The sequence below is a fragment of the Gobio gobio genome (assembly GCF_949357685.1).
Source record: "Gobio gobio genome assembly, chromosome: 10".
Classification (NCBI taxonomy): domain Eukaryota; kingdom Metazoa; phylum Chordata; class Actinopteri; order Cypriniformes; family Gobionidae; genus Gobio; species Gobio gobio.
Window position 1 is genome coordinate 8,337,448 of NC_137116.1, and position 14,978 is coordinate 8,352,425.

The 14,978-nt window shown below is 41.3% G+C and overlaps 1 protein-coding gene across 2 annotated transcripts in view; it reads left to right on the forward strand.

The window, feature by feature from the left end:
* The window catches only part of LOC307132266 (BICD cargo adaptor 2), a 36,241-nt gene extending 21,695 nt beyond the window's left edge, over positions 1 to 14,546 (forward strand). The window contains exons 7-10 of one of the 2 annotated variants that reach the window (XM_079826445.1): positions 965 to 1,732; positions 1,820 to 1,971; positions 8,324 to 8,537; positions 10,577 to 14,546. In XM_079826445.1, coding sequence (XP_079682571.1) covers positions 965 to 1,732; positions 1,820 to 1,971; positions 8,324 to 8,537; positions 10,577 to 10,624 — 1,182 coding nt within the window. In that variant the 3' untranslated portion in view covers positions 10,625 to 14,546. Of the gene's footprint in view, positions 1 to 964; positions 1,733 to 1,819; positions 1,972 to 8,323 lie in introns of both variants that reach the window. The other variant, XM_079826444.1, reaches the window with a different exon arrangement.
* Positions 14,547 to 14,978: the final 432 nt, after the last annotated feature.

The following is a 14,978-nucleotide window of genomic DNA, read 5'->3' on the forward strand; positions in this document are numbered from 1 at the left end:
TTGTTGGTGTTTAGTGTTAAAGTGCCCCTATTATGCTATTTTAAAGTTTCCTAATTTAGTTTTGGAGTCTCCAACAACAGGTTTACATGCATCAAAGGTCAAAAAACAGTTTAATTTTCTTATAATATACACTGCACATCACTGTTCAATGATTCGCAAACGACTCGATGAATGAATCCCTTTCTCTAAATCCCTCCTTTCCACGAGCCTACTCTGCTCTGATTGGTCAGAGCCCAGTCTTTTGTGATTGATCTACCACGTACAGCGCATATTTTGGACACAAACGCCCATTAACCATAACTGAACTCCAGCTCCGTCTGGAGTTTTCAATAGTACACACTGTAAAGACGTTACTGATGACGTCGATTTTACATAAATCCCAGCGCGAGTCCGAATCGATGAAACATTGGAACAACTTATTTTTCAACCTACACCTTGAGCAGGACGTTTCTCAGTGATGCTACTCAGTTTGAGGGACATTAATGTGTGTGTGTGCATGTGTGCGCGTGTGTGTGTGTGTGTGTGTGTTTCTAATTTATTGCGGTAACGTGAATGACCGGTGTAAACATTCAAATTTGCGAAACAAATCTTGCTCCATCCTTTATCTGTACTCAAAGTAGTAAGAGCGACATACAATCTGCATTAATAGACTCAGTTTTAGGTATAACTGCAGCCCACTGCTGATCTACAGTAGTATTTCAGTAGTAATAATAATTAATAATTTGAAGTTCTCCCATGTGTCTGCGCGGCATGCGCGTGCAATAAGTGGATTGCAATGATTCGTCTTGACGTCACAACGAAACGGCTTACGACTCGGTTGCACCGAACCGAAAGCCCAGTACGAATACGTGTACCGCTACACCACTAGTACAGTCATTTGAACTATGTGTTCAGTCTTAAAAGATTGAGCTTGGTCTGGTGATAGCCAGACAAATTTATAATGCTAATTTGTTTGAAACCACAGGTGGCAGTGTCCGAGGCAAGTCAACTGAAGGAGGAGCTCAAAACGTTAAAGGCGGAACACTCAGCCTGTCAATCACAATATGAGGAGGAGCAGACGCAGCTGGAGAGCCAGGTAGCGTCTTTGAGCGCGCAGGTCACTTCTCTGGAGCGCAGCAGTCGAGCTGACCGCGAGCAGCTGGCGCGGATGGAGAAAGAGCTTCGTCAGGCCAGTGAAGTGGCGGGCGAATCCCAGGGCAGCCTTAACATTGCTCAAGATGAGCTCGCCACCTTCAGCGAGGAGCTAGCCAACCTGTATCATCACGTCTGCATGTGCAACAACGAAACGCCTAACCGCATCATGCTCGACTACTACCGCGAAGGTAAAGCCGGGATTAATGGCACACAGACCACGGGTTGGTGCAGCCCTGACGGTCGCGGCCGCCGCTCTCCCATACTGCTGACCCGCGGCCTCTTCCCCACCCCTGACACCAGCGATGGCACTTCCTCTCCCGTCTCCTCCATTCCGTCCCCAGTGGCTGATCCCCGCAAAGAGCCCATGAACATCTACAACCTGGTGGCTATCATCCGTGACCAGATCAGACACCTGCAGCTAGCAGTGGACCGCACGACAGAGCTCTCTCGCCAGCGCATGGCTTCTCTGGAATTGGGTCTTGGGGCCGACCGGGAGCAGGAAGCCAGCGTGGAGGAGATTCTCAAACTCAAATCGCTCCTCAGCACCAAGAGGGAGCAGATAGCCACACTACGAACCGTCCTAAAGGCCAACAAACAGGTTAGCGTTTCACCCTCATCATCAAATCAGTGGGTCACACACTACACGTTCCGATTGCCCATGTGTGTGTGTGTGTTTGTTTTTCAGACCGCTGAGGTGGCGCTGGCCAACCTGAAGAGCAAATATGAGAACGAAAAGGCCATGGTGACTGAAACCATGATGAAGCTCCGCAACGAGCTCAAAGCCCTAAAAGAGGATGCGGCCACTTTCTCCTCACTCAGAGCCATGTTTGCCACTCGGTATGAGACGCACACTGACACATTTATAAATACACACACATTAGCAAATGACACACTCCTGTATCTCCTCCTCTATTCTCATACAGTATTAGCACAGTTTAGATCGGTGGTTCCCCCCACCACTGCACATTTTGCATGTTTCCCCTCGTCAGACACACTTGATCCAACTCATCAGCTCATTAGTAAAGACTGCAAGATGAGGAAGGCCTAGTCCACACGTACACGGGTATTTTTATAACCAGAGTTTTTCCTCCTCCGTTTAAAAAAACAATCGCGTCCACACAAGCACGGTTTAAAAAAAATCTCCGTCCACATGAAAACGCAAAACCGCGCTATGATTGGCTGCCTGATTTCCACATGGGTCCCATCCACGCAGGGATGCTATGGGCTCAGTGAAACCTTTCTAAAAGTTTACTTTGGACTCAGTGACAGGTAACTGTACACATGGGCAGGCCCAAGTGGACTGAAGCTTCACACACTTGCCTTACTATGTTGTATTATTGCATTCTGGCGCCTCTGTTCTGCAATACAATGAGATAACTGCGCATGTATCTGTATAGGCTACATGTGATAAGCGCTATTAGCAGAGTTATTAAAAGCTACGTCCGCCATTGCATAGACTCGACTCATGTAACGTTAAACAAAAGCGATAGCGGCGCACAAACTGACGTCAAACAAAGGAGAGAACGGCGCACATTTTGACTTAACAAGCCTAAATCTCCGGTTTCACCATCCACACGACAACGCTGTAACCGGAGTTTCTAAAAAACTTCACCCTGGCCGGAGTTTTCAAAAAAGTCCGGTTTCAGTAACCGGATACTGCGTTTGCGTGTGGACGAACAGCCAAACCGCATAGAAAAAGCTGCGGTTTTGAAAATACCCGTGTTCGTGTGGACAGGGCTGAAGACATACAAAATGTGCACTGGTGGGGGGGTCCCTAGGGCCCTGTCCACACGAACACGGAAAAAGCAATTTTGTAAAACTGCTGTACCGAACTGTGACTTTAAAACCAAGGTAAGTACCGAACCGTCAGTTTTGTGTACCGTTACACCCCCCTTCTCATAATAACATAAAAGATCTCTAACATTGTTGAAATCTCTGAGCTCGCGCTTCTTTGTCGATTGGGCCGAGTTGGTAAACTTCTTCTCAGTTCTTGTATGTAGACTTGTTTCGTTCTGCTTTTATTCCTGGAATAAAATAAATTAAGATTAACCCAAGTCAAGCTTCCCTATTCTCACGGTCGCCGTGAATATTCTCCATGAACACGGTGACCGTGACTATAAATGCTGGAATAGTCTTTTGACCAGTCTGAATGAGTCCATGCCAGTTGCAGAAAGTCACAACAATACAGTCCATTTTCACTCCTGTAAAATATTAAATATGGCTATTCAAATATTAAATATCGCTCCATGATAAGGTCTATGGTAGAGTCTGTAACACTGGAAAGTCTTATCGTAATTGTAATGCAATGAAGGAATAAATTAAAGATTTTTTTTTAAAACAGTTTGTAACGAGTAAATTAGATTTTCTCTGTACGTAGGACTGTGGCTGGTCATGTTCCATGTAGGTCAGATGGCTTCCTCCTGTGTAAATTGACAGTTTTTGACCAGATTAAGATATCACATGCTGATAGCTTGAGAACAGACTCTCAGTGATGGAACCGGTCAATCTTAAATGCAGATATGTGTCAGAGTAAATCTACAGTTAAGACTTCCAAAACAGGCTAAGCCGTGACGCCATATGCTGCAGAATCACGTGAACGCCATCAATGGCTCCTCTGTGCTTAACACGCATCAGGGACGGGTGAATGGCATCCATGTGTGATCTTTGTTGTTTTCTAATTTATGCTTTCTCTCTAGATATTCTGTAATGATAATGTGCTGCAGTCTAGTAACTTTTAGGAACTCTAGTAAAGATTTATTTTACTAAAATGGATTTGGAAATAAAGGACGTACAACAAATACTACCATGTACATAAATTGTATTATTGCAAATATACACCGTTCAGGCATAACATTATGAACATTGTGATGGCTAGACAACTTGGTCAGAGCATTTCCAAAACTGCAGCTCTTGTGGGGTGTTCCCGGTCTGCAGTGGTCAGTATCTATCAAAAGTGCTCCAAGGAAGAGGAACAGTGGTGACCCGGGACAGGGTCATGGGCGGCCAAGGCTCATTGATGCACTATCGAGTCGACAGCAAAGGCTGGCCTGTGTGGTCCGATCAAACAGACGAGCTACTGTAGCTCAAATTGCTCAAGAAGTTAATGCTGGTTCTGATAGAAAGGTGTCAGAATACACAGTGCATCACAGTTTGTTGCGTATGGGGCGTCATAGCTGCAGACCAGTGAGGGTGCCCATGCCGACCCCTGTCCACCGCCGAAAGCGATAACAGTGGGCACGTGAGCATCAGAACTGGACCACTGAGCAATGGAGGAAGGTGGCCTGGTCTGATGAATCAGGTTTTCTTTTACATCACGTGGATGGCCGGGTGCGTGTGTGTCGCTTACCTGGGGAACACATGACACCAGTGGCCATCCATGTGGATGTTACTTTGACACGCACCACCTACCTAAGCATTGTTGCAGACCATGTACACCCTTTCATGGAAACGGTATTCCCTGGTGGCTGTGGCTCTTTCAGCAGATAATGCGCCGCCACAAATTAAAAATGGTTCAGGAATGGTTTGAGGAGCACGACAACGAGTTTGAGGTGTTGACTTGTCCTCCAAATTCCCCAGATCTCAATCCAATCGAGCATCTGTGGGATGTGCTGAACAAACAAGTCTGATCCAACTTACAGGACTTAAAGGATCTGCTGCTAACATCTTGGTGCCAGATACCACAGCACACCTTCAGGGGTCTAGTGGAGTCCATGCCTCGATGGTCAGGGCTGTTTTGACAGCAAAGGGGGACCAACACAATATTTGGTCATAATGTTACGCCTGATCGGTGTCTATAGTTTGTACATTTTCTATATAGTCCAATATTTCCCATTCATTACCTAGACTCTGGTAATTCTTCACTGAAAATATTTGTACACTTCTCATTCTTTCTTCGGTTCCCACTGGCACTTCAGTGAGTGAACAAAACTGCGTTTTCCTGTTCCTGTGTTCCCATTTATACATGCCATAAATGAACAAACACAGATGAAACCGTTCTTTCACCAGCCCTTCATTTACGGCACACAGTTCAGTGGGAAGAGTTCCCATCAGCAGCTGCGGCCCTTTAAACACGCTCTCAGCTGCCTCTGTGCTTCAGCTTTTGTATTTGCCCGATCACTGGGGTATTAATATGCTAATAAGATTGTCAGGCGGGGGGGGCTCAATCCTCTTTCCCACAGTCTCAAACATCTCTAAAGCTGCTCGGTCATATTGCCCCCCAAAATCAGGAAAAAAGAAAGAAATTGTTTTTTGCATAAGACCATACTCCTTAATTTTGAACTTTTTGTGGGTGCTGAGCTTAATGAGTATGTATGTTTGTTTTTTTTTCGCGCTCTCTCTCTCTGTTTTGCTTCTCTATCTTCTGAATGTGTGTCAAGACATATTTCACAATAACACCCGCACGCCTCCTTTACACCACGGCTCTTCGCTCTCACGCGCCGCAGATGGGTTCACACGTGACCCCTGGCCTCTTTTCCCGGGAAAATCCTGACCCCTGCGTTGAGAGTGATGGTTCCCAGGGGCCGATTGCTAATGAAGCGGCACTGATTTCTATTGTGAGGCGCTGTGTCTTTATGTGCCTGAAACCTTAATCTCACCCTCCGTTAATCTCAGGCGAGACCATTTTTTTTACAATTGCTAAGATACATTTCTCAATGCCTAGTTCACTTTTTCAAAACACTTCACACAGTTCTCCTTACCAACTTTCAGTTTCACACGAGTTAATTCACCAAAACTTATTCAGACGCCTTCAACATTTTCTCACATTATCAGTTTATTCGCTAAGTTTAGAAAATGGTAATAAAATATGACAAGAACTCAGAGCTGAACTGTGTCAGAACATATTCATCTTGATAATGTCAGATAACTTTGATAGAAAGGGTTTAAATGGATTACAATCAACCAATCAGCTTTTAAATGTAACTACACAATTAGATAATGCCAATTTAGGTCAACCAAACGACCAAGTAATGCTTAATTTTGTTCAGTCTGTGGTGTCAAAGGTTGCATTAGCAATTTAATGAAAAAACATAATTAAAGAATAAAACACATGGAACATGGTTTTGGTTGAGCTTCGTCTCTGATCCTCTGTGTAGATGAATATGGTTTGAGGCACCAGGAATGACAAAATCCATCCTGACAAATCTAAAATCTAAATCATTGTTATAGGTTTATTAAAGTGTATTTAGGTGAAGTAAAGACATGGTTTGGAAGATGTTTTTTTTTTGCACTCTCATGAATAACATTTTAGGGTTTTTATCAAAAAGTTGGCTTTAACAGAGCTCTGTAGACGTTATCACTTGGGGTGCTCCCTTCTTTATTTGACACCGCTTCTCCATCAATCTAAAATCAAATGATCACAGCTCATTTCATCAGATTTTAGAGCGGGAACCATCCAGGAAGCTCTTTTTAAAGTACCATTTCATATTTGACCTCTCAGATTTTCACATCTGGTCTTCTGAGAAGGGCTGATGAATCACACCCTTGGGAAAATCACACGTTATGAGTTTTGTGATGACTGTAGGGCGGTAATGGCATGTTTCGGAGTGATTTATTATGTGTTGAGTAGCGTTAGCGTGCGCTGACATGCACTGCGCTTTAGGCTGTAGAGTTAAATCTGCAGTTTAAGAGAGGTGTGGCTCTGTAATCGTTCTGTCTGTTCCCGCTTGTGTGAACGCATTATCTGATCTCCTGATTATTCATCACTCATTAAGACCGAGATCTGAATAAAGAATGAATAAAGAAAGCAAATTGATCTTTAAACAAGGTATTTTCTCTTAAAATCCCAATACAAAATTGGCCTGGTGTATTTTCTGCTGAACCATGTTGAGACACATTGTTGCTGTAAATGGAAACTCATACATCTTGGGACGGCATGAGGATTAGTAAATGTGTGGAACACAAACTGAGATATTTAGAAAAATAATCCATCTCTGTGAGTCCATGTAATATCGGTGAATGAGACCCTCAACGTTGATGCTTCAATAACCGCACAAAACGAACATGACCGTAATCCATGTGACCCCAGGTGAGGAATCAATCTTCTGAAGTGAAATGATAGGGGTGTGTGTGTGTGAGAACATATTCATGTTTAACCTTTTAAAACTCTCATCCAGCTTACTGTCATTGTATAGCATGTTTTATATTTAAAATGCAGCTTAAAGTGCTTCACAAGGTGAAATGCCAACATAAAAATAACACATCATTGACAATGCGGTTTCACACATTATCAATAACGTCAATAAATTGATTATCAGTATACTCAAAACAAAAGCATCTTTAAAAAAAACTCTTTACTCGTCTTTTAAAAATGTAAAAGCTTGAAACCTGTTGAACTTTGAGTGAAAGTGAAGTGACATGTGGCCAAGTATGGTGACCCATATGGAATTTGTGCTCTGCATTTAACCCATCCGAGTGCACACACACAGTTGTGAAGCACACACACACCCAGAGCAGTGGGCAGCCATATTGCTGCGGCGCCCGGGGAGCAGTTGGGGCTTCGGTGCTGTCTCACCTCATTGGTAGATTGGTAGACAATTGACTAAAAGAAGCAAATTGCTTAAGATTTACTGTATAGAAAGCCAAAATACCAGCACGATTTCAAACATCTTGACACAATCAGTGATATAAAAATTGTAATGTCCAAATTATTCAAGGAGAACCATTATGCCCTTTTTACAAAGTTGTGTTTGTGCTCTACTAGAGCAGGTTTTCCTGCTTGAATGTTGATTATTTCCTCATATTCTCCATTGTTGTGGCTCGTCTCTTCCCAGTCTGTCAGTAACGCTCTGTTTAGTTCAGGTCTCTATGAAGCCCCTCCTTCTGAAAAGCACACTGTGCTCTGATTGGTTGGCTGGAGCAGTGTGTTGTGATTGGTGTTTGGGAAATGCCCCACACCTTACCATAGCCGCCAGATTCAACACATTTCTAACTAACTCAACCAGGCCCCGCCCCTTTATTCTGCGTATTAATTATTATAATGAGGAATATTGTGACGTGTTGGTTCCCGGAAGAAACTCAAGACTACAATGGAGGCGTTTCAGGGAGTTCAGAAACACTGACACTGATATAGAGAAGAACTCCCGCTCAAACAGCAACATCACACACTAAAGACAGATGAACGTAAATGTTAGTACATAGCATTTTAAGACACGTGGTGATTTTGTTGTTCATTTCTTTGATTGTCTCCCAGCTGTGACGAGTACGTGACTCAGTTGGATGAGATGCAGAGGCAGCTGGCAGCAGCGGAGGACGAGAAGAAGACGCTGAACTCTCTCCTCCGTATGGCCATTCAGCAGAAGCTGGCGCTCACGCAGCGGCTGGAGGACCTGGAGGTCGACCACGAGCAGATCCGCCGCGGACGCGCCAAAATCGGCTACTCGCGCACCAAATCCACCCCGTCCAACGTAAGTCACGCGGCCGGGGCTCGCGGCGAGACCAACGGCCACGTGGGAGCGCCGCTGGTGTTCTGCAGCGAGAAGTACAAGATCTACTGCGACTGAAGCCGCGGCTCCGTTCGCCGATGTACAAAGCTCGACTCGCGCGCTCTTGCTTGCTCCGTGCTAACCCATGCGATGTGTCCGTGTGTTTAGGGCTGGCCTGCTAGCGTTCTCGTAGACAGGTGCATGTTGTAGAGCTAGCTTAGGGCAGAATGATATAACGTTTAGTCTAAGTGTGTTTCTGCCAGCGGCACCAAACCGAATTGCACAGATTTACGGCACGTTTCTATACTAGGCGTGCTAGAGAGAGCTAGCCATGTTGGGTTGTGGTCATGTCACAAGTCAATAGCCATTTGCCCTTTTCCTCTGTCCATCTCTCTCCTGCCTCTGAAATCAGCAACCCGTCCGATCAGGCGACTTGTGTTTACATGCCCGATCAAACTAGATATGCAAACCTCCTCCCTGCCTTGTTGACATGCAGGAAAACCCATTTGAATTGTGCCATTTTTGTTTTTGCGAGAACTCAAAAGTAACACGACGGGTTGGAGAGTGAGCGATGTTTGCAACGATGTCACTCGTGAGGCAGGCGGGAACGATGTGCGCTCCTAAATCAGCCGATGGGTTTCTGGCTTGCTTTATCGTATTTCTGAGAGCTTTAACATGTCCTAGACTTGATTACGTTTACTTGAGCACACTTGACACATGGTGAAGGGCTTGTCACATGCTCACAGTTGTGTATTTACATTGCAGACGTACATTAGCGAGGCCTTATCTGTCGTTTCGACTCTCTTTGGCAAACAAAAGATTTCAGGCTGGTTTTCTGGCTCGAGTGAGACATTTATCCGAAATCAGCGACAAATAGGGTTAATGCTTTTGATAATACGATCATATTCTCCTAGTTATACTCGACCTTTGCATTGGTAATCTGTCAGTAGGTAACGTATTAAAGGAAACTCATCTCCATGTCGAAGGCATTCACTCTTTAGTGTTTGCAGCGTGTGAGAGATGAACACGACTGAAGCGCTCGACACTAACTAAGGGTTTTTCAGACAAACTGAACTAAAAGTTCATAATCTACTTGAAAGCTAACGTAGATTCGTGCTTCTCCGAATCACGGTATTTAAAAAGGACCAGTACACATTTTAGGAGCGTCAAAATTATAGCAGTGTTAAAACGCGAAACTCGTACGTCCTCAACGTGCCTCGTCAGATTATTGTCGTTCTTTTTTATTTGAACCGTCACAGAAAAAGACAAAACGTCTCGTTTGTCTGGCATGTCTAACTATTAAAACGACAACAAATGTTGCAAATGTTCATGAATCTATTATTTATATGAGTCATTGAATCGGTTTTATTACCTTCACTTTTATTTCTACTTCGTTTTATACAATACAGATCATTTCAGAATTAACACGACAGAATTCAAAATCACAGTTTACCTAAAGCCTGTATAATGCACCGTAAAGGTATTCATAATGTACGTTATAATGCATATCTTTTCATCAATAATTGTAACCAAAGTTAAAGTGCATTATAATATAATCTAAATTTGGTTGGGAAATATAATCATGTGTTTTAATGCATTAACACTTACCATTACACCTATAGAAAGTATATGTATTATAACGGTTTACAATTATTCATGAGATCATACAATGCATATATAAGCTGCATTATAAGGCATAATTACTGCATTAAAATCAAAGACTTTAGATACACAAAGACTACGTAACGCGCAATATGGCGGAATAAGCCCCGCCTTCTAAATAAAAGAGCCAATCTCTGATTGGTAAATGCATTGCATTAAAATAAACTGCATGTTGGGTTTGGTGAGGTTGAGGTTTTCAGTGCTTGTGAGAAACTCTGGCTTCCTGCTGATTTTCCTCACTAACTTCAGCACAACTTTGGCTCCGGGTGACTTGTGCAGGTGGAGCGCCGCTTGAGCACACGCTGTGTACGTTTAACCGTTTTTAATATCTGCTGTCATTTCTTGTTTTTGATTTGCAGTTCAGCTGGGAACGACACATTCCTCCACTGCCTTCAAATCCAGAGTAAAGTTTCTTGGACTTGCGAGAGAATGGCATGGCATGTCTTTTTCTTTTGTAGTCGTTTGGAAACGTATTAATTGTAGATTGACATTGCACATTCAGCAGATGAGCTCATTCAGGGTTGTTTTTACACACACACAGGAAGCCAGAGCTCACAAAGCCCTGAAAACGTTAATAATTCGAGTCAATCTCAGTCAGAAGATGTGCTTTTCCTCAAAACATTCGTCTGTGTTTTGAGATTTTGTAACTTCTGCTCTTTTAATATAAGCTTATATTACTCTTTATGATATAGTTTGAGGTTCGTGAGTCGGTTCACTTATTTTACACTACTGTTTTAAAGTATTGGATTTCTTTATACCTCTCCCGGTCTGAATCCGCAAGATTATTCCTGTGTTTTACTGAAGGGTTATTCTTTCTCACATTCGTTTTACTGCCATGTTTGAAACTAAGGTGGTCAGATGCTGGGATTTATTCTATTTATTATTATTATTATTTTCTCTATATAGGAATAGTTCAAAGTGAACAAAATAAAAGCATTACATTGTGGCTTAATCTGATCGGAAGTAAAACCAGCAAATTGATGACAAAACTTGAGTTTTTGTAACGCCTCACAATAAGGTTCAAATAAGAATGAACAATACAGCATTTATTAATCTTTATGTATGAATACATTTTTGAGTTAACTTTAAGTTAATGTATTATGAACAAACAGTATATTCAAATATTAACCTGGATAGGGATGCACGATATTTCAGCCACCATATCGGTATCGGCCGATTATATATACATTTTTAATGTTGTCATCCTGATTAGAAAATGTGTCCGATATATTAAAGCCGATAAATAATGTATTATTTCCTCCAGGTGAGACACCTGACACTGTTCACCATGATGTTTATGAATTGCCTGTGAAATATGATTGAAATCAGTTAAGTTATCGACTACATAAAGTCATAATGAGAACATTATAATTGTGTGTTTGGGACATGGATTGATGGGGAGACTTTTGTTTTTGTAATATTATACAAAAATTGGATTTAGATTTATCGGCCAGTATATCGGTGATCGACTTTCAAATATGAAAAATGACCGGTTATCGGTATCGGCTGATATACTATATGTTAATTTTTGATGTTATCGTCCCAATATATTAAAGCCGATAAGTAATGTATTATTTCCTCCAGCTGAGACACTTCAGATGTGCACTGTTCACCATGATTGGGTTCTGAATTGCTTGAAATATGATTGGAATCATTTCAAAATGAAAATACAGCTAAGTCTCTCATATCAGATACATACAATTATATTTCAACATCATAATTGTGTGTTTGGGACATGGAATTTAATGGTGAGACTTTTGTTTTTGTAATCAGGCTCTCAAAAGTTATATACAAATTTGGATTTAAATTTATCGGCCGATTATATTGGTCATCGGCTTTCAGATGTAAAGAGTTATCGGTATCCGCCGATATATGTTAATTTTTAATGTCATCATCAGCCCGATAAGAAAATTAGGCCGATATATTAAAGCCGATAAATAATGTATTACATCCTCCAGCTGAGACACTTCAGATGTGCACAGTTCACCATGATGGTTATGAATTGCTTGAAATATGATTGAACTCACTTAAGTAAAGTCTGTCATATCAGCTACAAAAAGTCATGAGAACATCATAATTGTGTGGTTAAGACATGAATTTTAATGGTGAGACTTTTTTGTTCTTGTAATCAGGCTCTCAAAAATTATATAAAAATGTGGATTTAGATTTATCGGCTTTCAAATATAAAGAATTATCGGTTATAGCATCGGCTAAAATGCTGATATCGGTCCATCCCTAATTTTCGTTATCGGCCTGATAAGAGCCGATATATTAAAGCCGATAAATAATGTACTATTTCCTCCATCTGAGACTCTTCAGATGCCCGCCATGATGGGTTTCAATTGCTTGAAATATGATCAGAATCACTTCAAAAAAGGAAAATACGCTTAAGTCTGTCATATCGGCTACAAAAAGTCATAATGAGAACATAATAATTGTGTGCTTGAGACATGGATTTTAATGGTGAGACACTTTTGTTTTTGTAATCAGGCTCTCAAAAATTATATAAAAATGTGGATTTAGATTTATCGGCCAATATATCGGTTATCGGCTTTCAAATATAAATTATCGGTTATAGTGTCGGCCAAAATTCTGATATCGGTGCATCCCTAATTTCCGTTATCGGCCCGATAAGAGCCGATATATTAAAGCCGATAAATAATGTACTATTTCCTCCATCTGAGACTCTTCAGATGCCCGCCATGATGGGTTCGAATTGCTTGAAATATGATCAGAATCAATTCAAAAAAGGAAAATACAGTAAAGTCTGTCATATCGGCTACATAACATAATCCGAGCATAATTGTGTGTTTGGGTCATGGATTTTAATGGTGAGACTTTTTGTTTTTGTAATCAGGCTCTCAAATATTATAAAAAATTTTAGATTTATCGGCCGATATATCGGTTATCGGCTTTCAAATATAAAGAATTATCAGTGCATCCCTAAACCTGGATAAATTAAGTTGGTGGTGATGTTAACGTACCTTACTGTAAAGTGTTAGTGTTTTTTTTTCTTTTACTCATTTCAAGCACCTTCGCTCAAGCTTTACACGGATCACTGACCTTCTGCATTCTGTACAAGAGCATTGAATTAATTCCAAATTGGAATGCTGTAACTCTCTCTGAAATCTATCGTGCCAAGTGTTGGTACAGCGTTTGGGTCGGTTCAAAGGATCAGAAGCCGTACGATGAGGGTCTTCCCTGCTCGACCTCACCCTCCGTTTGCTTGGTTTTCCCGTTTATGACCTTCATTCTGACCATTAGTGCCTTTTTGTTGTTTCAAGAGAGAATCCTAGCTTAGCGTTTTAGTTTTGGTGTTTTATTTTTCTCACTCCTTAAGGAAGAACAGCGGATGGCTTGTTTTAAACTTAGCAGCAGCAATAAGTACAGAAGACATTCATTCTGTGTTCTAGGGTGTGCAGATATGAATTATTAGAGAAATGAAACCGATTGTGCTGAATTCGTCAGGTCAGTGATCTTAATCGCAAATTCAGGGGTTTTAGAAAACGTTCTTTTTCGTCAGACGTTTGGAAGCCAGATTTGTCGTTCTTTTGCGTCGATATGAACAAACATTGGGAGACACGAAACCGTCGTGTTGTTTTGCTGTCGGAGACTGGTGTTATTCTAGCGTTGTGCGGTGAGGTAGGAGGTCATGTGATATTGATAGTGTTGTTAACAATTGTGGGGAAGCTCGTGTCTCTTTCTGTCTGATTGTTTGTTTGTTTTTTTTTTGTTTCTTTGTTTTTTATTAAACATTTTTGACGGTTATATGAGCATTACGATTTCAGGAAACAGAAAACATGCTGCATCAACAAGCAAACGGTGCCACGAAAGTCACTTTTTGTTTGTTGAGGCGTAAAATTAACAAATACAGTCAGCGAGAAAATAAATTAAGTGCAATTACGAGGACTAATAACAACAGTTGTGCGGTAAAAGAGGTTTTCTGTTTGCTGGAAGTGATGGCATTGTGATATTCAACTAGCTGTGGAAGCTTATCATTGGAAACTCTTATTATTGTGTTCCAGTATTGATCTATAAGGATCTATAAGTTTGATACCTTTATATAAAATAACATTCATTTGACACGTCGTCAGTACTGAACTTTATAATGTGCATTATGATGTCAGATGCATGTTTCTCTCGGCTATGAGACTTGTACACAGAACCGAAAACAAACTTACAACTCCGAAGATGTTCCGTTTTGAATTGGTCCCTGACTCTTGAACTAACCGAGTTAAAGTTAAAGTGTTGTTTTCTAGAGGTTTACTCTGTGTAGAGGTAGTCATGCTGGGAAAGTCAGTAAATGCAAATAAAAAGTCACTTAAAGTTTGTCCTTTGTGTGTTTGTTGTGTATGTTTCACCAATCATTACTACATATTTGGCTCTTTATTGACCCGATCTCTAACTACTGCAGTGGTTTAAAGGCCTCCTGATATTACAGTAACGATTACAAAAGGATAAAATAAGGCATATTTCGATACCTTTTCAATCGTTGAAGGGTTCATTTCTCCAGTACATTTGGAGTTTATTTTTATTTACATACAGCTTCTGGCCCATATTTATATATATATATATATTTTCAGTATCACTAATGATTGATAGTCATAATCACTGAGATCCCAAATGTGAGGTAGTTAGGGGGGTTCTGGGGCTTGCTCCCCTGAGAACATTTTGATTTCCATGATCTACATATGTGCATTTTAAGATGTTCTGAACGCCAAAAAATTAGAGAACCATAACTTGAAAACCTTGTCAGTGGGC